Here is a 23,772-nt window from a genome sequence, read left to right as displayed (position 1 = left end):
ACTACACCTGGACCAAACAAACTACACCTGGACCAAACAAACTACACATGGACCAAATAAACTACACCTGGACCAAACAAACTACACCTGGACCAAATAAACTACACCTGGACCAAACAAACTACACCTGGACCAAATAAACTACACATGGAGCAGCCATTTTGTTTCCTTCTGCATCTCCTTCCTGTCCTCTTTCCCAACCAGTTGATAAAGATGGCGTCTCTTCCTGGCCCTGGTTGAGGTTTGTTCCCGTTTAATGGGAGTTTTTCCTTCCCACTGTCTCCAACCTGCTGCTCAGACTGGGAGGCTGCAACGAGGTGAAGAGTCGACACATCTGCTGCTTCTGAGAACGTCTGAGATGATTTTTGTTGTAAATTGATATTTTATATAAAATTAAAAGTTTTCATCAGATAAATCACAGAAAGTCCAAATTTAAAATAAAGTATATATTTTTTAATAAACAGCAGATTCTCCTACAGGAACACGTTTCAACAAATTTAATTTTTGTTGTTTCCATAGCGACTGAGGCGCAGCAGCTCCTCCTCACTGCTGCACATCACCGCAGGAACAATAATTCTTTATTTTATAGAAATGTGAAGGTCTCTCTTTAATCCTCCATATTTAAATTAAAATATTAGATTATTTAGATGTTTAGTTTGTGCAGCTTTGATTTTGCCGACAAACAACCGAATTGCAGCGTGACATTTTTAAGACTGTTTTTTTAAACAACAGTAAAAACATGAGATTCAGAAAATCTGTCACAAAATGAGGAAATAAAAAAAGTCTCGTCCGGTTCACCTTCAGCGTTTCCACCTCGTTCTTGAGTCTGTGGTTGTCCGACTGCAGGTCTCTGATCCGATGCTCAGCCTGGCCCAGCTGAGCCTCCAGCTCGGCCTCCAGCTCCCTGCTCCCCTCCTGGAACTCCAGCAGCTCCTCCTGAGCCTCCTCACAGCTGTGGGCGGACACGAGGAGCACACAAGTCGGGACAGGAGGAGGTCAGCCGGAGAGAAATGCATCAACAGAAACGTTTATTTAGAGTTTGTCCTGACGCTCGAGCTCTGACCCACATTCAACCCTCACAAACAAACAGTTTGTGTAAAAAACAAGTTTTCTGGAAACATCTGGGATCAAATAAATCTGAATTAAAGTTATAAGTTTTATGTTTCAGATCAATTATTGCTCTCAGTGACTTTAACTTTATTTAATAGTTATTTTATTTTTCATCGATGATGCTTCGCTCGAGTTAACAGACCCTGGATGATGAACTCCTCACATTCAGACTGAGCCCCTCCCTCTGCAACTGAGTCCTGGACTTCTTAAACTGATCACTTTCTGTGAGGATCCACGGCTTCTCCTCCACCATAACCCTCAGCACTGGCTCTCCTCAGGGATGTGTGTTGAGCCCCCTCCTGTTCACTCTGCTCACATACGACTGTGCACAGGCTGTCACATTGTAAAGTTTGCAGATGATACAGCGGTGGTGGGATGCATCACAAACAACGATGAGTCCAGCTACAGGCAGGAGGTGGAACACCTGGAGAGCTGGTGCAAAGAGAACAACCTTCACATCAATGTGAAGAAGACAAAGGAGATGATTGTGGACTTGAGAAGGAACAAACACACCTACACCCCCCTGAACATAAGAGGATCTGCGGTGGAAGTGGTCTCCAGCTACAAGTACTTGGGGGTGCACCTGAACAACAACCTCAGCTGGAGCAACAACACCACCAGCCTGATGAAGAAAGCTCATCAGAGACTCTACTTCCTCAGACGGCTGAGACGAGCTGGTCTGGGAAGCTCAGTCCTCACCTCCTTCTACAGGTGTGCAGTGGAGAGCATCCTGTGCTCCAGCATCAATGTGTGGCATGGAGGCTGCACAGCTGCAGAAAGAAAAGATCTGCAGAGAGTGGTGAAGGCTGCACAGAAGATGTTGGAGTCAGTCTCCCTACCATCACAGACATCTACACCTCCAGGTGCAGGAAGAGGGCCACCTGCATCATGAAGGACCACACCCACCCAGCACACACACTTGTTGCCCCGCTCCCCTCAGGAAGGAGGTTCGGCTGCTTTTTATTACACCTTATTTATATTTTTAGTGTATATCTTAGATCCCTATTTACCGTTTATTTTTATATTTTTATATTTTTGGGTGTAACTGGACCTCAAGTACACAGTTTTGTTCCACCTCATGTACCACGTGATGCGAATGACTGTAAAGAACCTTGAACCTTCAAAGTTCTGCAGTTGAAATAAAATGGCTGCTCCAGACCTGCTCAACTGTCTTCAGGTGATGTTTCTCTCTTTTCGGTTTATTTTTATTTCAGTCGCCGCACGTGGACCATCTTCCTCAGGACTTGAGCTCCATCCCTGATCTGGGCCTTTTAAAATCAAACCTTCAAATTTTATGTTTTTTTTTTTCAGCCTTTATGTTCTTACCGTTTGTTTTGCACGTTGATCACCTGCTGGCTGTAAAGGGCTCTACAAACAAAGTAGACTGTCGTGTCAGTGTTCAGTTAATGTTTCGTTTCACCACCCATCAAGTTTAGCTCATCGACACGTTTTAAAGACTTTACTGCGCCCCGTGTTTTATTGTCCTCGACTCTTTGGTCCGTCTCAGGCTCACGACACACGACTGATGCAAACAAAACTAAAAGTTGTCTCGACCCAAGTCGTCCGTGATTTAAAGATTTAAGCTTCGCTGGCAAACATTTATACGAGTTCCCAGGAGCACAGACGTCACGTGTCAGAGCCAGCTGGACCAGAACAGCACCACGAGCTGCTGGTGCCACAAACCCAGAAACTCCATTTATACTCAGCAGTGATGCTCGGCCGCGGCCTTTTAGCCTCGAGCCGTTTCCCTTCGTTCAAAACACTCGGAGCAACCGAGCTGCAACGCTTGCTGCTGATCAGACACAAAGTGTTGTGTTTTCCCTGACAGCTGCCGTTTAAAGAGCCAATAATACGTTTCTGGGTTTTCAATGAAAAGCTGCTCAGATCAGCAGAACTTATGGTGGAGAAAATGATTTTATGTGTCCAGAAGAGTTTTACACTGATCCACTGTGCAGCAGAAACGAACTAAAACAGATGAAAAACTTTTCTCCCTTTCATTTGACATGAGAGACGGTCGCCTGTTTAATTAATAAAATAAATAACTAAGAAAACCGGCCACACAAACAATCGGCGGCCTCGGCTCGACAGGAAGTCGCCGTGTGGACATTTTCCAGGTTCAGTTGAACTTCGTTAACTTCAACAGGCTTTACATACAAACCGATACACATAAAACCCTGAAAATGAGAAAATAAAAGAGGCTTTTGTGTTTAATGGAGCTGCTGTTTCGAAGACAATGGACCCTTCGTCACCGGATCTGCCTGAACTGGTTCGGTTAGAAAAACGACCCAAAAGTAACGGGTTTGAGGAACGAGCACAAAGAGGCCGGTGTTGCTATTCAATCCTCGTTAAGGTCCCTTGATGCAGAAACATTAAACTGATGCTTCTGTCCACCGGAGGAACGAACGGGAGTTTGAAACTAAACAGAGTAACGATGCTGGTTAGACGTAGGCAACAACTCCAGGGTGTTACGCTTCAGACGTGTCATTCTGATGTTTAACTCAAAACAGCGTGCAACGTTTAGAAGATAAATATACGAGCCGTCACTTGGAGTTTCATGTGATTGTAAAGATTTGTGTGATTCCGACATCAACACGTCCCTTAAACTAAACTAAAGCGTGTTTTTTGTTCTTCCGGGCATTGTTCTGTCCAAGGAGCAGAATATTCTCTGAAACATCCCGACAAGCTGCAAGGAGACTCCAGGAGAGCGAACAAAGCTGCGGACAGACCAGTTCGAGCAGGAATGAGACTAAATCCCAGCTGACAATCATCTCATTTAAACTGGTTTGGTGCAAACGTTTCATTTAGAACTACAGCACAAAACTCTGTCCTGATTTATTTTGCTTCAGTACCATACAAGTATTAAAAAAATTAAATTTAATTTAAAAACTTGGATTGAAATTTGTGACATGAATAAAAAGATAAATCTTGACTTGTGCTTTAAATAATCAGACTGTTAACTTTATTCATGTAATCTACCACATTTTATTGTTTTTAACTGTCTTTTTTTATTGCCTAAACGTTTTAGTGGGGATGCACGATATTTGATTTTTGGCCGATATCGATACGCCGATATGTTAAAACTTATTTGGCCGATAACCGATAAAATTTTTTCCCTAGACCTACTGACAGAGACTACACAGCTTTCTCTGCTGTGGAATTAAAATAAATTATTCTGCATGGTCTTTGTCAGTTTGGCCTGATACCAAATGCAGATGCCAAAAAGGGGCTGAAAATGATGCAACACTATATAAATATATAATATGCATTAAAAAAAATCAGCGACTTTTATATCGGTGAGTTATTTTGATGAAATGGTCAATGTCCGATATTTAACTTTATCGCCGATATCGGCCGATACGATACGACGCCGATAATATCGTGCATCCCTACTTTTTAGTGTTCCGCGATGCCGTTTGAATGTTAAGGATGACACTAAACGTCCTGGGGAACGTGAACCTTCACGTCTGTGCACTAATAACTCACCCCTTCTTGTACTTGAGACAAAGCGCCTTCCAGAAGTCAATTTCTTCGTCCTTCGAGGAGAACTTTGGTGTCATATCCATTTCCATGGCAAACAAATCTACAAACGGGAAGAAAGAAACGAGAGAGAAATTAAATAAAAAACAAATTAATTACGGCAGATTTAAGTTTAAAATGCATATTTTCAAAGTAAACCATCTTTAGTTCTAATCTGTAATCTGTAGCTGAAAATAAGACACGAACCACCTTAAATGTGGACGTTAATGTTTTAACTCAGCGCTGCAGATTTAAAGATCTCCCTGCAGACTCCCACACGCCCCAGCAAGGTTTCTGGACTGCAAAGCGTTAATTGTTCTAAAACGTGCCTTCAACAGCTCAAAGATCTGACAAAACGGGATTTACTATTCAACTAACTCCACATAAAATTAATTTCTTCTTAGTCCGACCTAAATATAAGTCTACAGATGATATAGATGAATTTGTAATAATGCTGACAACCTTCTGTGGCGTTAATGATTCTGTTAAACTAAACGTTCAAAGGCAGCGTTCAAACCAGAAACCTCAGCTGTCAACAATATCTGAAGAACTTGGTGAAACAGGTTGTTCAACAGGACCACACCCGCTGGACAACATTTTTACACCCAAAGGGAGACTTTGACTTTGAAGTTGGCATTAATAAATAAACTAAATGTGTTAAATCCATCAACCCAACATAAAGGTGATTTAAAGCTGAATGAATGAATAAATCATTCTAATTGTTCATTATGTCATTAATAACCTGTCAGGTGGAGGAAGAGATAAATACATGCCATTTCAACAAAACTCATCTTTTTTACCTTTTATTAAGAAAGCAAATTAAACAGGTGGCTTGCTTTGAAAAAAGGGGTTAACTGCTTCTTTCCACTCTCAAATTAAAATTAGAAGCTCCTATTAGAAACACAATCAAATCAAAATAATCAGCGGTAATGCGCAAAAGCAGATACATTTTTTCCTTTGATTTGGGTAAATAAATTTACATTTCAAACTGAATGTGTAACCTGGCTCATTCACTTTTACTCTTAAAGTATGTTTTCTAAACATAATCCTAATAACTGGTAAATAACTTGAGAATTAATCTAACAATTTAGGGTTTGGACGTGAAACAAACTAAATTAGGACAAAGTGAAAAACATATTCATCTACCCAAATAAGTATATATTTAGTAAATAAATAATGGGTTGAAGAGGTAACAAGTATAATTTATATAAAAATAACCTGCTGTGCTCAGATTATCTGGCAATCTACTAAAAATACAACCAAAGATTGAGTGTAAGATTTCAAAATAAAACTCAAACGAAATGTTATTATAATGAAACTGTATTGAGTTTAACATTTGGTAGTGACAGCTAACATCAAGCAGGATGTGCAGGAAGAAACGATGATGATGAGCTCAGCTGTCAAAACTGGGTGTGCAAACAGTCATCCAAACAGCCTGGTCAACCTGAGGATTCCAGCCTGGTTTTTAATCCCAAAATAAAAGCGGATTGTACCTGATCATCGCTTCCAACGGTGGTTTCTCAGTCCACGGAGCTCATGGCTGTGAAGATGTGACTGAGCTCAGCGGAGATTTAAAGGAGAATGCGCCCTGGATGCATGACTCTATTATCGGACAGATCCATTTTATTTGACCCCATGCGATTAGAATGTGTCCAAACTGCTCTGGTTATTTATAATGAGGCTACAGAGGCGGGGGAACAGCACACAGACTAAAAATAAATCAATAACACCAGGGAAATAAAGGTTTCACCATGGATTTTCTCATTTCTTTACCTCACAAGCGTCACTGCTGCGCAATCATTACGCATACCAGTCAGCGTGATAGCGATCTACAGTCACGTGGCTACACTTAAAATCCTGCAAATATAAGTAAAAACAGTGGTATAGGTTAAAAATCGTAGTTAGCGATATATTTTTTGCGACAATGCATTTTTTTTATTTTGTTTTATATCACTTCTTTGATTTACTTTTCATTTTATATGCTTTAATATGAATGTTTATTATTGTGTGTACCTCGTTTAAAAAAAATAAAAAAATAAAAAAACAGGTCTCGTGACTCCATGGAGACTAACCTGCAAGTTTTGAAGAAAAAAAGTTAATTCGAGTATTTTACATACCTTTTTGTAAGAATGGTAAGAAATGTTGCTTGATATATATATATATTTTTTAGAAAATTAATGTAAAATCTTGGTCTAACTTGGAGTACAAATCAAAGGTCTTGCTGCCCCAAACGGACAACTACTTTACACCTTGACGTGATGACGTCATCAAGCGTGCGTCTGCTGATTGTGTCGCTATGGTGACACGTACAGAAACGTTTCGGGATTTATTTCGCTCATGTTACTTTGTTGGAATATAGATATAATTTATTGGATTGATTTATTTATGCATTTTTTTATTGTTTTGTAAATTGTTTTAATTTAAATTAAAACAATTTTTGTATCCTTGTAAAATTTGGGCTTCACTTCGCTGATGCTAACGTTTTTTCTGCTTTGACGCCGTTACGCGGTGACGTCAGCGTACGTCCACACAGCGTGTTGCTATGGTAACAGAATACTGGAGAAGAAGCCCGTCGGCCTACTGTACTTCGTTAAAGTCTTAGGGGGGAAACATGCAGGAAGCAGGAGAGAAAGTGACAATGCTTGATGTAGTTTACGGCAAAATGAAGGAGGTTTGTGCAAAAAAAGTTTGACCATAGCTGAGCTTTGTTGTAAATAATGAGAAATATGGCGACAGTGTTTAAAATTGTTATGGCTTTCCAAGAACTGTAATGCTCTGATTGTGTAAAATAGCTATGAATTAATATTTACAGAGAAATACCTCTGACACAAAGTTCTGGTGGTATTCTGTTCCTTATGGGGACAACTTAAGGCCTGAGGGCCAGAAATGGCCCTTAATGAGCCTCATCCGGCCCCAACGTTTGTTAAAAGCTTGTGAACACTTGCAGTTTATTAACGAAATATCAAGTGACACAAAGCAAAGTCTAAATAAATATCTTGGATGTATATAACAATTACAGACTAAATTAGATCATTGCATTTTCTTTTTGCCGTGTTAGGCAGTTTGTGGTGGCATGACCACACTGAAGATAAACTGTTTCAAAAAGGAGAGAATAGCCCTGAATTTTGCACATTTTAAAAAGACAAATGTCTCACGACATGTGCCATTTTACAAACGAACACGAGTAAATGTTTTTGACGTACTTGCTAACTGTGCTGTGCATATGTTCAAATAGTAAACGGGAGGAAAAAGCCTGTAAATGTCTTTCAAATTATCCATCCAGAAGATTTTTTAAAGATGAATATTTGGCCTTTAAGTAACTGCGTCACCCTCTGGAAACAAAATGTTGCTTGTCCCTGAGGTTTCCTTGACTTTTTGTGCAGGAGGTTGCATTTTAGAGCAGAAGTTATCCATATTATCATCAATTTATACATAAAATAGAATATTTCTTCATTAAGACATCATTAGAAACAGTTAGTTGTAACTAGAGAAAATGGTGTTCTTTCTTGTCTGAATGCATCAGAGCTCCTCCTCTTATTCACCTTGGTCTCCAGAAAACAAGGTTATCCATGAATGGGATTAGCTCCTGGGTGGTTCACACTAAAAACCAGCAGGCTTTGTTCTTTTAGGATCCGAAGAACAATCGGTTCCTTGGTTGTAAGATTTTCAAACACTTAACAAGCAGCTCGCTGAGACAACGGCTCCAGAGCAACTCGGAGGAAGACGAGTTCAACTGTAGTGAACCTGATCTGACCCTGATCTGACCCTGATGACCTCAAATCTATCAGATGGACAGAGACTGTTATTTTCATTGATCTGAATACAGTCTGAGCCATCTGGTGACTTTCTTTCTTGAATTAATCAAGCAGAAAAGACAATTCTCTATAATCATTACTGTTTTACAAATGTTTGATAATCAAATTGTGTTAGTTCCACTCAATGTTACAGGTTGAAAAGAACTACTCATTTTTATTTTACATAAACAGTAAGTAATGATTTTTATTCCTCATTCAAAGAAGAAATCAGGTTAATATGCATTTCTTGATTTTCTGTCTGAAATGAGCCAAGCAACGTAAGTATGTGAAAGTTGAAGCTTCGGTCAACTAAATGTTTACTGAAAAAGAAATGTCATGTTTAATCTTTACAGAAGATACAGAAGAGTTTGACTCCATGAAGTCTGCTTTTCTGCAATAATCTCTCTGTCAGTTGTTAAACAAACTCATTCTCTGACCTCGACTTTCGATAACACCTTACGTCAAAAACCACACCTCTTTCTGGTACATCCACGAATCAGAAAGCTCTAAATTGACCCGGAAGTCAACTCATTTAAAATGTGGCAACTTCCCAGTTCAAGGGAGAATTCGGGAAAATTCCAGAGAATTCCAGAAGCTGGAGAGCCGGAGGAGATGAAGAACTACAGAGTTGCTGACAATTAAGAGTCTGAGAAGTTCTGAAGAATGAAAGGAGTTCAGAGTTCTTGGGTGCAAACGCATTCAGGATGATCCAGAGACGTTTTGGGATTATAATTTCTGTTTGAAAACCACGTACGACTCTCTGAGGGTTTGGTAGTTCTCACGGAGACGCTGAAAAGAGTCAGAAAGGAACCTACGCCGACGCTGATTTCATCATCAAGGTAGATGGTTCTATTTTCGACCAAGTGTACCGTGGGCAAGCTGATATCTGATGGAGCGTGCAATTTCTGGTCAAACAGATTAATTCCCTCACATATTTCTCTGTAAGATAAATCTCCATTTCATCTTAAAACTCTCCTCTTTCTCATAAAATCAGTACAGATATCTTAGGAATATCTGAAGCAAAGTCCTTGATCACCGCCGAGTGATCGATGCTCATTTTCTGTGAAACTTGTCTGTTATTATTTTCATATTTTGCCAAATTAATGTAAATGTTTGATGTTAAACTTTGATTCTGAAAATAAATGACCGCATTCATTTTGATGGGTCAAAGATAAATAACGTCTCTCGTTACATTTCTGTTAAATTCAAGGCACGACATTACACAGTCAGAAAGATGAGGAACTCGTGAAAAAGTATGCATATATATCTCATATATTGTCATACTACAACTAGTGGCACGTACCTACGTGACTACTACACAGCAACAAATAAGATGGAGGAGATTAAAGAAGAGCAAACTGGGATTAGTTTATTTCACCAGCTGATGGTGCAGAGGAAGAAAAAGATGGGGGAAGATGCGGTTTGTATTTCGTTGTAGTTAAATCAAAAGTTTCATTAAACTGCTGAATGTACCGTTTTGGCAAAGACACAAAACAACCTGTAAAATATAATACATGTACTGAAATTTACCCCTAAATTGTGCTTTCTGATCCTCGTTATGTGCACGGAAAAGCTGATTCTAATACTCTGCGTGCTTCTGAATCAGTTTTTAATTTATTTTTTCTGTACAGAAAATCGTGCTGCAGCGGCTGATTGTGGTCGCTCGACTCCGTCATGATCCGCCTGACAGGAACGAACTGGGAGGTGAGCCAGCAGTTACCTCCCAGCTACAAACAATGACGCTTTAATCATCTGATGCACGTTTAATTCAGTTCTCTTGTATGTGGAATAGAGAAGCGACAATGTTCTGACTGAAAGAACAAATTACACTATTGCTTGTTGTTGAAAACGCAGAGAAACATCATTTTTCCTGAGCTACATTTTAACTACCGGTGAATTTAAACCCATCAAAAAAGAAAAGCAAACTGAAAAAGTGTATTTTCTCCATTATTTCAGTGCTTCTTCAGCTTTCACTCCTCTGTGAATGAGTCTGCAAGGATTTTTTCTTAAAGCTTTTTATCGTTGCAGCTTGAATTTGTCTGCAAATGTTTGAATAAAGTCCCGCAGTGAAAGCCACAGGAAGGACTGGAGCTCCGGGTTTATAAAAGAAGCTGCTTTTCACGATGAACACGATAAATAACTGATGTTTGTCGTTTCCCAACAGCTCATCACGAAAAACTCAACTTTCAGTTGAACAAACAGCACGTGTGGGATCCCATAACGGGCCTGCTGTTGATTTATCCGTCCTGCCTGCTGCACGTCATCGAAGTAAGTTCTGCCCTGGAGAAATAATCACATAAAGTGTTTGCTGTTCCTGAAGGTGGCCGTTTGTTTTCTTACAGTCGTCTGGAGTTGTTCTGGATTCTGTTTTGAAACACCTCGAAGCGTCGCAACAACGGCCAGACAAGTATCCTTCATTTTATTACGTACATTACAAACAAAGTATTTTACAGCTAAAGTTTGTCTTTTACCATGTGCAGTCACTACATACTGTATATTTAAAAGCCAAGCATTCTTTGAACTTGGTAACCTTGAGCATTAACGGTTAGACCTGACACTATGTTAGCAAAATAACTCATGAAGTGAACCACTGGCTGTATTTTAACAAAACTCTTGGAAAGTAATTATTGGACATGAATCTACAGCTCATTGACTTTTGCAGTCAAACTAATCCAAGAAGGTTGCTGCAGCTGATCAACGTTAGATGACGGACACCGAGCTACAGTTTGGTGAGATAGTAGCTGAGAGTCATCCTCAACATGTACTCTGACATCACCAGGTTAAGAGTCTGCGTATCAACGCATCGTTCAGACTACTTTTGCCTCCATCGTCCCTCTCACCCAACAGTTCTGCTTCTCTGGTTCACTCTTTGTTCACATCCTGTCAGGATTACTGCAGCTTCTTGTTAGTTTATCTACAAAATCCTTCCATGAACTCCACCTGGTCCAAAACTCTGCTGCTCACATCGCCTCCAGAACCCCTTCCACCAGTCATATAATCCCCGTCCTGCAGCATCTTCACTGGCTCCACATTGAAGATAACATTTCTTATGAAGTCCTGCTCCTCACCTTCAAAACCCTCAACAACCTCGGCCCTCAGTACCTCACAGAGCTCCTCCACCCAACTCACCCAACTTCCTGCTGGTCTGACCACGATGGGCTCCGTCGCTCAGCGCCCCACCTCTGGGACTCTGTCCCCACAGACATCAAAACCTCTCCCACCATCTCCATTCTCCAATCCTGCATCTAAACTCTCTTCAAATGGGCATATTCACTAACCTCCTGTATTAAAGTTATGTTTATTTTGTTATTTTTCATTTGTCGTTTTGTGTTTTTTACATATTGTATTTTACAATGCCCTCGAGTGACATGAAAGGCACTACTACTACTACTACTACTGCTAATACTACTACTACTACTACTACTACTGCTAATAATACTACTACTACTACTACTACTAATACTAATACTACTACTACTGCTATGAAGCAGGCAGGCGAGGACTCAGGATAAGTATAAAATAAAGGATTTATTTTACAAAAACAAAAGAGCTGACAGGGCAGCAAAACTTACAAGAACCATCAGAGAGAACTCAGGGAACAGACAGGTCATCACCAGCACACAGGAGACAATGCCAGGACAAAGGGTAAGACAAACACACAGGTTTTAATACAGAGACTAATAAGGACCACACAACACATGTCAGGCTCACAGGTGTGGGAAATGAGGTAATGAGACACAAAGGAGCAGGACAGAGACTGAGGACGCAAGACATAATCACAACACAAGATGGAGCTAGAGACAAGGAAAACACAAACCCTACCAATTTTAATTTAATACACATTGTTCTGAACAAAAAAGGTTAAATCGTATCATCTGGATAAATTTATTTAAGTGAGAAACGTTTCTTCCCCATACTGAGGAAGTCCTCTGGATGGGGGATGAAACGTTTCTCACTTAAAGAAATCGATCCAGATAATAATAATAATTATCATTTTATTTAAAAAGTGCCTTTCAGGACAGCCAAGGTCACTTTACAGGAAGAAACATATCAGATAAGATTGTGTAAAAACAAACACAGTGCAAAGACCAACAGGAATAAATTGAAATATAAAATACATAAAGAATATAAAATATATAAAACAAAGTTAAGAAGGATAAATTAGTCTAAAGAGATGTGTTTTCAGATTAGTCTTGAACAGAGAAAGAGTGGTGGTGTTTCGTAGGTCTGGGGGTAGAGAGTTCCAGAGATGAGGGGCAGAGCAGGTGAAGACCCTGCTCCTCATGGTGGAGAGGCGGGCAGAGGGTACATGGAGGTGTAGTGAAGAGGAGGATCTGAGAGAGCAAGAGGAGATGGAGATGTGTGAGGTCAGAAGGTAAGGAGGGCAAGGTTGTGGATAGCTTTGAAAGTGAGAAGAAGAACTTTGAAGACGATGGGAGATTTAACTGGGAGCCAGTGGAGCTGCTGCAGGACTGGAGTGATGTGGTTACAGGAGGAGGTTTGAGTGATGACACGGGCAGCTGAGTTCTGGACCATCTGTAGCTTCTGAAGAGATTTGTTGGTGAGGCCATAAAGAAGGGAGATGCAGTAGTCGATCCAGGAAGTCACAAGACTGTGCACAAGGATGGGCGTGGAGCCGGGTGTGAGAGAAGGGCGGAGACGGTTAATATTTCAGAGATGGAACTAGGCAGACTGAGTGACATTGTTGATGTGTGAAGTGAAGGAGAGAGTGGTGTCGAGGAGGACACGAGACTCTTGACCTGAGGAGAGGGGGGTAGCAGAGAGTTGTTAATGGGGACGAGAAGATGTTCTGATTTTGAAATAGTTTTTGGTACTGACAAGGATGATTTCTGTTTTGTCACTGTTTAGTTGAAGGAAACTGTTAGAAAACCAGTGATTGAGTTCATTGAGACAGTTGGTGAGGATGGAGGGTGGGTGGGTGGAGTTTGGTTGACAAGTAGAGCTACGAGTCATCAGCATAACAGTGGAAATGACACCAAATTTGCAGTAGATGTGACCTAGACGAAGAAGGTAAATGATGAAGCGGAGGGGTCCGAGGACTGAGCCTTGGGGCACACCTGTGGAGATGGTGGAAGACTGAGAACGGAAGGATTCAAGATGAATGATTTGAGTGCGGTCAGAGAGATGAGACTTGAAGCAGTCTAACGGAGTACCTGAGATGATAATGGAGGTTAATCTGTCGAGGAGGATCGAATGACAGATGGTGTCGAAGGCAGAACTTAGATCCAGTAGAATGAGGATGGACAGAAGAGCAGAGTCAGCAGCAAGAAGAAGGTCATTAGTGATTAGAGCCGTTTCGGTGCTACGGTGGGGTCGAAAACCAGATTGAAACTCTTCATAAAAGTTATTGTTGGTTAGGTGAGAGTGAAGTTGACTAGCAACGATTTCTGACACGATTTAACCTTTTTTGTTGTTACCACCTGGATTATTGATCTTACAAACCATTGTTCTGAACGTTTCAGTGACTCAAAGCCACATACTGCGTTGTTTTAGAGGAGTCGGGTTCATCAAGATTTAATATCTATCCAGGAGTTCTGAAGCGAAGTGGAAGCTGACCAATTTCCCATGAGCCTCTCTGCCAGCACGGCCTAAACATACATGAATAAATCTTTAACTGCCTTCAGTCCAGCAGCTTTAAATGTTTTATCACGGCTGCTCAAAGATGGTTACTTTTCCATGCTGCTGTTGATGAACCGCTCCTTGTCACAATAATCTGTTTACGTCTAAACGTGTTCTATACGAGATGCAATAAACGTTTTTTATTTTCTCATTTAGTGGTTTGCTGGAAGTTAAAATTGTCTTCATGGCACATAATCTTCAAAGCCGTCTGTTCCAGCAGTGGAGCTACAAGGTCAGCTGTTTCTTGGCTCTAATGTCACGTGTTTTCAGATGTTTCTTCACGCGTATTCAGGGTTGAGTTCTTTCTTTGTCACCTGTCTGCAGCTGCTGGATGAGAGTCAGGTTGTTGTTGATGCTGTGCACAAGAGACCTGAAGAAGAAGAGAGCACAGAGTTTCTGGCTTGCAGTGTCCTGTCGGCTCTGAAGAAGCTGGGAGAACACCTGGGAACACCTCAGAAGGTTGGTTTCCTGATTGTACAGGTGCTGGTCATCAAATTAGAATATCATGAAAAAGTTGATTTATTTCAGTAATTCCACTCAAAAAGTGAAACTTGTATATTATATTCATTCAGTACACACAGACTGATGTATTTCAAATGTTTATTTCTTTTAATGTTGATAATTATAACTGACAACTAATGAAAACTCCAAATTCAGCATCTCATAAAATTAGAATATTATTTAAGACCAATAAAAAAAGTATTTTTAGAAATGTTGGCCAACTGAACAGTATGAGCATGTACAGCATCAGTACTTAGTTGTTGCTCCTTTTGTCTGGATTACTGCAGCAATGCGTCGTGGCATGGAGTCCATCACTGCTCAGGTGTTCTGAGAGCCCAGGTTGCTCTGTGGCCTTCAGCTCTTCTGAATTGTTGGGTCTGGTGTTTCACATCTTCCTCTTCACAATACACCATAGATTTTCTATGGGGTTAAGGTCAGGCCAGTTTGATGGACTATTAAGAACAGATACCATGGTCTTTAAACCAGGTACTGGTAGCTCTGGCACTGTGTGCAGGTGCCAAGTCCTGTTGGAAAATGAACTCTGCATCTCCATAAAGTTGATCAGCAGCAGGAAGCATGAAGTTCTCTAAAACTTCCTGGTAGATGCTGTGTTGACCTTGGACCTCAGAAAACACAGTGGACCAACACCAGCAGATGACATGGCACCCCAAACCATCACTGACTGTGGAAACTTGACACTGGACCTTAAGCAACGTGGATTCTGTGCCTCTCCTCTCTTCCTCCAGACTCTGGGACCTTGATTTACAAAGGAAATGCAAAATGTACTTTCATTAGAGAACAGAACTTTGGACCACTCAGCAGCAGTCCCAGGCGAGACACTTCTGACGCTGTCTCTTGTTCAAGAGTGGCTTGACACAAGGAATGTGACAGCTGAAACCCATGTCTTGCATACTTCTGAGCGTGGTGGTTCTTGAAGCACTGACTCCAGCTGTAGTCCACTCTTTGTGAATGTTCCCCACAATTTGGAATGGGTTTTGTTTCACCATTCTCTCCAGGATGTGGTTATCCCTATTGCTTGTAAACTTTTTTCTACATCTTTTCCTTCCCTTTGTCTCTCTATTAATGTGCTTGGACACAGAGCTCTGTGAACAGCCAGCCTCTTTAGCAATTACCTTTTATGTCTTGCCCTCCTTGTGCAAGGTGTCAGTGGTCGTCCTTTGGACAACTGTCCAGTCAGCAGTCTTCTCCATGATTGAGTAGTCTACAGAACTAGACTGAGACCATTTAAACCCTTTGCAGGTGTTTTGAGTTAATCAGCTGATTAGAGTGCGACACCAGGTCTCTTCAGTATTGAACCTTTTCACAATATTCTAATTTTCTGAGATACTGAATTTGGGGTTTTCATTAGTTGTCAATTATAATGATCAACATTAAATCAATTTTTTCACGATATTCTAATTTTATGACCAGCACCTGTATTAGCCGATTGTTCGTATCCATCTGCCCTGACCTAGAGGAAGCTCATTTCAGCTGCTTGTATCCAAGCTCTCGTTCTTTTATTCCTAATGTAGACCTCTTGACTCTAGGTAAGGTTTTGAACGTAGACGAACAAGTAATTTGAGAGCTTTACCTTGTGGCCTGGCCTTTTCTTCACTTCAACAGACCGGAGCAAGCCCCTCTTTACTGCAGAGAAAGCCTCGTTTTGTCAGCCCATCACTTATAAACAAGACTCCAAACTGCTTTAACTCCTCGCCTCCAACCCAGAACATTCCACCCGTTTCGTTTGTCACGGGATAAACAATAAAAGCTCCTGTTTCTGTAAGGGGGGGGTGAACGTTTAGCTGATTGTATTTTAAGGTTCTTCCTGGGTCCGTGTTGGACGACGCTCCAGATCTCATCATCCCTGAAAAGACGTTAAAGAAGCTTTTGGGTCGAGATGAACTTCTCAGTCCTCATCAGTACCTGCAGTTGTACAAGCTTCCCTTAAAAATCAACATCGAGTTCGGTAAGACACATTCTCCTTAACAGTATGATTAATTATGAAATTAATAAAGTCATTACTTTACAGGACAGATCAACCTGAGGTCCATCCTCTCCTCCCTTTAACTTTGTGAATAAAAAGTGAACGGTAAGAGCTCCTCGTGTTGTTTTCACATTCTGGATGTTAAACTTTAGTTCGCCTCAGCTTAAAGACGTCCATTTTAAACGAAACAACTTTTACAACTTCAACTGTTTTTCAGCCCTTAAAATCTCACGTTTAAACATTTGATGGACGAGATGTTTCTGTATATTTAATGACCAGAGCCGATAGTTTTTAGGGGTTCTGCATTTAGCTACATTTAGATTTTTCTCACACATTGAACCTAAATGTTTTCTTCTTCTGCAGAATGTGGTTTTAACTCGAGCTTTGACTGAGACTGAATGTGTCCACGACCCCCCCCCAACATATTCGTCCTTTTCTTTGTTCTGGATGATCGTTGGCAACAAAAACAAACGCACATCAGAATAATATAAAAACATGTTTAATAGTTTCAACATTCGAATGAGGATTTATTACGAATTATTTTCATCTTACACGGTATTCCACTTGATGACCGAGGGATCGTTTGTCTAAAAAAACTAAAAGAAAACAAAAGAAGGCATTTCCTTTTTATTCCATCATCATTACAACAGTTTGACACAAATAACTTTTTAAGGGTTTATTGATCAAATGTTTTCCCTTTAACTTTGGCCCCAGAACCTGAAAGAACCGCGACAACAGAAGGACATGGCTGCAGTGACAGCATGCACAACACAATGCTCACTTGTTAGTCGGTGCATTCAACAGCGTTAGTTTGTAGGATTTTATTTGAGTTTAATTTGCTCTTTTTATTCCCTAAACTTAAAAAAGTGGATTATATGATACAACAAAAGTAAACGGATGATGCATCAACACTGACGCCTCCGCCACAACCAGTGATGTAGCGTCGGCGGTACATTCCTCCTGTTCCTGTAGAAAAGGCTTCGGTTTCAGAGAACACGCTTGAAGAAGCAGCAAAACTGGAAACGTTCACGGATCCAAAGTTTGGTATCGGTACAAAACGCGGAGCGGCACGTTGTAACGCAGATCCAGACAAAGACGTCGTTCACCGCAGCACAACCGAACAAAAAAATTATCTTTAAAATTGGAGCTTTTCTCTTTTATTTTCCCCTAAAATAAAATAAATTCATGCAGCATTCACTCAAACTCATCAGGAGTGAGACTGGTCCAAAAAACTGTAAACAACTGATGGAAATTATTTAAAATTAAAACGTCACCTTTGAAAATATGTTTTTGTTGTTAATATTTCCTTGATGAATGTGATATATTGTTAAAATTTGTTTGCCGTCACACGGTTCAGTAAAAGCAGCAAATTTTCACTTGTCGTGAATCTCGTTCAGTTTGATTTAAAATTTAGTTTTTGTATTTACTGATTCAACGTCTCAGTACCAGTTATCACATTTAAATGTGTATTTAATTTGATTTAACAAGTGGAGGTGTAATGGTACACATAAATCATGGTCCAGTAGTTATGCAAGAAGACAAAGCAGCTAAAATATAATCCGTTTGGCTTTCCATACAAAAGCATTTTGATCTATTTGACTTTCCATACTAATTAGTTCTAAACTTAAACATAAACATAAACGTATACTAAGAGAACGACTGTTCCCACGGAAGTGACCCAGCCGCTTATCCCCGAACACGGAAGTTGACGTGCGAAGAGCCCACTGAAGACAGCAGGAACCATTTTACTGAAACGGCCATGTTGTTTTATTGTTGGAACTAGCTTCTGCGCGTTAGTGTTGTGGGGCTTTAAGTCCCGCCTACTTCCCCCCCCCTACACACACAACCATGGTGTCACAAGTAGGCCTGTCACAATAAACAATAAATCAATTAATCGTATGATGAATGAAAATTATCGACCTCATTTTCATTTATCGGCTTCATCGTTTCTTCGTCTCTTTCTACTGAAGACACTGGACGACAAAAGGCTCAACTCCGGTTCTTCACTGACCCCTCCCTTTCTCTTTAAAATCCGTTTTAACCGTCCAATATCGCGTTTTTGGATCGTTAAAAGCAGCCAAGTTGAGAATCTAAGCTACGAGCTAAGCTAACAGGCCGACCTCGGGGAATAAACCTCCGTCTTGTCGAAGCTCCAAAATTCATGGTTGAAACTCGTGTCTTCGTGTAAAAAGTTGTTTTTCTCTGCAAAAAGAAGCTGAGAACTTGTTTACAGATTTTTTTTAATTAAAAGCTTTGTGTGAAAAATGCTAAAGAGCTCAAACCACACCGAACGTCCACCATTTTGAGAACCGAAGAAAGACAGCCCATGTCACGTCAAGGGGCCTCCCTCCCATTTGTCTTAAAGAGACACACTGCTCGCTCCCTCACTATCCATCCTTCATTCAGACAGTCTTATACTGCCATCTGATGGTCAAAAAATGTATACAAAACAAATTAACAAACATTTGACAATAATAACTTATTATTTTCAAAGTTCAAACAATATTATCGTTTATCGCAATAATTTCTGAGACGATTAATCGCCCAGCAAAATGTGTTATCGTGACAGGCCTAGTCGCACGAGCTTTATTTTAGACGTTACCTAATTACAGCTAATTAAAGTTTGAACATGAATCAACAAGAGTCAACAATGTAAATAAAAGAATGCGGTGCTTTTTAAAATTTTAACAAAGGCAACATTAACTGGTTTACATAAAGTGGGGGATCTGAAACCAGCTGACAAGGAAACTGGTTCTGTTCTGGCTTCAACTTCTTGGTTTGGGTCCGAGGTCTGTGCTCTACAGTTTATGGTTTCAAAGCCCGTTTAATGACATGACCCACATGACTTGGTTGCTTTGCGTTTGTGTGGAGTGCTTTAGAGTCTTCCTCGTCTTTAATGGCAGTTAGCAGGCAGGGCTTGAAAGACGAGCGCCGGATGCTTGTCTGATGTGTTCTTTGTCTGACTGCACGCTCCGGACCCTGACGTCTTTACTGTGATGAAATGCATGTACCATTACACCCCTTTGAACAAAATATACCACCACTAAATCTGTATTTATCATGACCGTCCCCTCCTTTAAATTATGGCTTTGCCTTGAATCTGTTACCTGTGTGAAACGCATCACCATCCAGAACTCGTAAATGTGTGAACCTAAACAAGTCTCATATTTTCACACATTCAGAAATAATAAATATGCCAGAAATTGTGTGAAACAATCTTGAATTTACAGTTTAATCTCGCGAGGCTGCAATGACACGTTTGAACAAGCGTCTAAATGGTCAAAATGCATTTTTATCCTGATTATAAATCTATAAACAGGACTGAGATGAACTCAAAGGGCAGAAAATCTGCAATGCAAGATTCATAAACTGTTAAATTAAAAAAAGAAACCTGTAAACTACGTTTGATGTAGAGCCCACGCTGTTCTGTGTGAACGTGACATTATTGTGCTACAGCCACCAACATTTATGTACAGCATGTTTGTGATCGTTTACTTTTCTTTACAGTATCCGTATATAGCCTTTAAGATATATATTGAATCTTCTCGTTGTTAGTATATACAGAACAAATATGTACAGAGGTTTCAAGATGTACAAAAGTCCTGTGAGGAATATCGCACTTGCAGAGAGACGACGGCAGAGCAGCAAGTGGATGTTCTCAGGACTTAAAAAAAGAAAGAGGTCCTCCAGGTCTGGATGGGTCTCAACCACCCACAAGGCGAACGATGCTGCCGTCGAACGCAAACCTCGTCGTTTTCAAGTTTTCTCTAAGACAAAAGCTGTTCCAACGTGGCAGCAGGAACACGTCCTGCGTCTGAATACTTTTAAACAATCGAGACAAAAACTGTGCGGAAACATCACGACTCCAAGTACTCAGAAATATATCCATATAAATACTCTCATCAAAATAAACTAATATACACATATATTTGCACTTGCCTTTAGTATCATATAGACCCACAAAAAATCAGCATCAGAAGACAGAGGCCCGGATTCACTAAACGTGCACAGCAGCTGGTTTTGGCTCAACTCTGCACGTTATTTGCACCTGCTGGCTGCTCCAGATCGATGCTCAGAGGCAAAGCTGTACGAACGTCTCCTTTTATTGGAGAGATTGCATTCAGGACGGCTTTACTACGTCCGTTAGTGACATTTTGTGCTTCTTTGATCATCAGTGCATCCTCTTATTTTCACTTAATAAATTAAAAATCTTTATCTGGGTTTCCATTCCAGACAAATGGATGCTTGCCTCCCACGTTGCTCATCATCGGACCATCGTTTTAATTTATCCTCTAGTTGTGGAGTACTACCTGCTGAAATGTCCTACAACTACAAGTTTATGATCTGAATGTAAAATAAACAAAATGGGATTTTATGCACCTTTTTTGGTTTTACCTGTTGATCAGTGAAAGAGGTGGTGAATTCTACGTCATGCTAACTGCGTGTTGCAAACAGCGCTGGTCTTTATTTATTTATTAATCTTTATTTAAACAGGCAGATCCCAGTGTGATCACAGATCTCTTGCAAGGGAGGCCTGGACCTGAAAGCAGCTAATGTTCACATTTTATTTTGGACTGTGGGAAGAAACCGGAGTACCAGAAACCGGGAGAACATGGGAACTGCACACAGAAAGACCCCAGGTCCAACCAGAGGATTGAACCCAGGATCAGGACTTTAAGAATCAAGCACTTTTAGCCCCGACATTAACATCCATCCATTATCTTTTACCCACTTCTTCCATTTTGGGTCACGGGGGTCGCCGGTGCCCATGTCCAGCAATCACTGTGCGAGGGGCGGGGTTCACCCTGGACGGGTCGCAAGTCCGTCACAGGGAGACATTAACATAAACTTGGTCAATTTTACCACTTACTCTAAAGAAATAAAACCTCATTTAAATGTTGGCAAACTGCATCAGTGAGGAGAGACTGTGTTTGGTTGGCAGCCCACTTTGAGGCACACATCTCCCTTTGTGACCGCTTTGAGAATTAGACAGAAAAATCCTAATTTGTTCTGCACAAACCTTTGGTGAATCCGGGCCAGACGTTTCTATAAATTGTAACACAGACTTGGCTGAAAATAAAATGGCACTGTCATTCAAAACTGGCTTATTTATTCAAACTTAGCACATATTTTCTGTTAAATCTGTCTGACTTGTGATATGACAGAACTGCAGCACAAAAGGATAGTTTACTAAGTATGATTCTTAATGTTTGAACAGGTTTGTCTCATTTGGGCCTGGGACCGTCAACATTTTAGTATTTTAGCTTTCAACAAATGTTGAGGATCCGTTTTCCAGGCTTCAAGTCACCAAACCTGAACGTTCTTATTCTCTCAACGGTTTGGAAACTGAAAAATCCCGCACAGCCTGCATTGCTGCAACTCCCCCAAAATAAACGATTAACTCCACAGATCTTTTATAAACTACAGTATGCATCTCGTAATGTATTTCTCCCTGACAGCAGAAAAACTCCTCCTCATAACGCTCCTCTGAATACAAAATATGATTTATTTAGATCTTTAATCTTACCATATACTTTGAAAATGTACAGTATAAAACCATAAATATCCAGTGGCTGATATCCTGACTGAATGTAGTTTTAGAGAAAGGTGTGTTTAAACTTTCAACCTCTTTATAACCTTAAAAGTTCATATCCTCCTCTACTTCTAAAACAATGCATTCCTGCTGTTTGCTCCACGACACCGACAGTGCATCATTTAGTACAATTATCACATTAAGCAAGACGCCACACATTTTAAAAACGCACGCACTTTCCAAAAACGGACGTACTTGCACACTCACAGTGAACGCTCAGGCTGGACAGAAACTCGGGGCCACCGTAAACCAGAGCGACTCCCCTGAGGAGTGAAGGAGGAAGTCGTGACGGGAGATGAGCAGTAAGACAATGACGGATGGTTCTGTGCTGTTGGTTCTTCTGCAGTTCCTTCAGACCCAGCAGCAGAAGAACTCCAACTTCTCCTGGCAGCCTGTTTCCAGTCCCACCTGTGACATTAAAGGCTATACTGCATGTGAATCAAATAAGGCAAAGAAAATCAAAAACATCACAAAATGTAAATGCAAAAAAAAAATAAAAATGCAGGTTGCACAAAGAATGAAACGTCATTTGTTTGTTCGTTATAATTTTTTGTTAGAGGCGCTTGTTTGCACACATCGACCCGTCTGGATCGAGTACGGGTGGAGTTTAATGAGGAGATCCAGAGCGGGCGTTGAGGCTGAAGAGATCCAGATGGATGAATGAATGAGTGACGGTTGTTCAAACAGCAGAAACTCAGAGGCGTCATAACACCGTGCTCTCAGAATCCTCCTCGGAGTCCATTCCGCCGTTGTTCCACTCGAGCTGCGCCTCTGAGTTCCTGTAGGGAGAGATGTGCGTCAAGTCCAAGATACCGTCCAGGTCCACGTCGATGATGGGGATGTCCAAGTTGCAGAAGGAATCTGGCAGAGCAGAAACAAAAGAGATAGATGAGCAGATATAAAAAAAGAGTGAAACTGATCGTCCGGGCTGATGTCACACACAAGTCCAAACGATGGCTGGGATATGAATAAAAAAATAAAATGATGGGGTGCAAAATGTATTTACTGCACTGAGACGTCCAGGCTGGACTACTGCAATGGTTTATTATCTGGGTGTCCAAATACGTCTTTAAAACGTCTTCAGTTGCCTGAGTCTTAACTGGAGTTACTGGGAGAGATCATATCTCTCCAGTTTTAGCTTCTCGCCATTGGCTCCCTGTCAAATCCAGAATAGAATTCAAAATCTTCTAACCTACAAAGCTCTCAACAACCTAGCTCCATCTTGTATTACAGATTACACTTCGCTCTCAGGCTGCAGGTTTACTTGTGGTTCCTAGAGTTTCCAAAAAGCAGAATGGGAGGAAGATCTTTCAGTTCTCAGGCTCCTCTCTTGTGGAACCAACTTCCAGTTTCTGTCCGTGAGGCGGACACCTTGTCCAGTTTGAAGACTTTCCTTTTTGATAAATCCTATAGTTATGGTTGGCTTGGGTTTCCTGAGCTATCCCTTAGTATTGCTGCTATAGGCTTAGACTGCTGGAGGACAAATTGACCACATGTTCTCACTCTGCTGCTGTTACTTCCTCTACTCAACCTGTTTCTATTTATAATTATTTTTATCTTGTGGGTTTTTTTTTTTGGTCTTTCCTCCTATAGAAAGTTCACCTGGACTATAGAAAGTTCACCTGGACTTTAGA

The 23,772-nt window shown here is 40.7% G+C and overlaps 3 protein-coding genes across 3 annotated transcripts in view; 1 reads left to right on the top strand and 2 right to left on the bottom strand.

Annotated features, from left to right (window-relative positions):
• Positions 1-6,177, bottom strand: part of ndel1a (nudE neurodevelopment protein 1-like 1a) — a 9,619-nt gene extending 3,442 nt beyond the window's left edge. Inside the window, 3 exon segments of the mRNA XM_037690959.1 lie at positions 799-952; positions 4,594-4,690; positions 6,120-6,177. Coding sequence (XP_037546887.1) covers positions 799-952; positions 4,594-4,679 — 240 coding nt within the window. The 5' untranslated portion in view covers positions 4,680-4,690; positions 6,120-6,177.
• A 1,060-nt stretch (positions 6,178-7,237) lies between these two features.
• LOC119423559 (testis-expressed protein 47) lies at positions 7,238-16,628 on the top strand. Its single transcript, XM_037690958.1, has 8 exons — positions 7,238-7,297; positions 10,052-10,124; positions 10,585-10,688; positions 10,763-10,827; positions 14,217-14,292; positions 14,385-14,519; positions 16,380-16,527; positions 16,591-16,628. Exons 1-8 carry the CDS (start codon positions 7,238-7,240, stop codon positions 16,626-16,628), a joined length of 699 nt encoding a protein of 232 aa, XP_037546886.1.
• A 6,213-nt stretch (positions 16,629-22,841) lies between these two features.
• The window catches only part of LOC119424191 (rho GTPase-activating protein 44), a 62,609-nt gene continuing 61,678 nt past the window's right edge, over positions 22,842-23,772 (bottom strand). Inside the window, exon 21 of the mRNA XM_037691661.1 lies at positions 22,842-22,999. Coding sequence (XP_037547589.1) covers positions 22,842-22,999 — 158 coding nt within the window. The remainder of the gene's footprint in view (positions 23,000-23,772) is intronic.

This window comes from Nematolebias whitei, chromosome 17 (genome assembly GCF_014905685.2).
Source record: "Nematolebias whitei isolate Nwh7 chromosome 17, NemWhi1, whole genome shotgun sequence".
NCBI lineage: Eukaryota > Metazoa > Chordata > Actinopteri > Cyprinodontiformes > Rivulidae > Nematolebias > Nematolebias whitei.
Note: the sequence above shows the minus strand (reverse complement) of the source record. Positions and strands in the feature narration are given on the sequence as shown.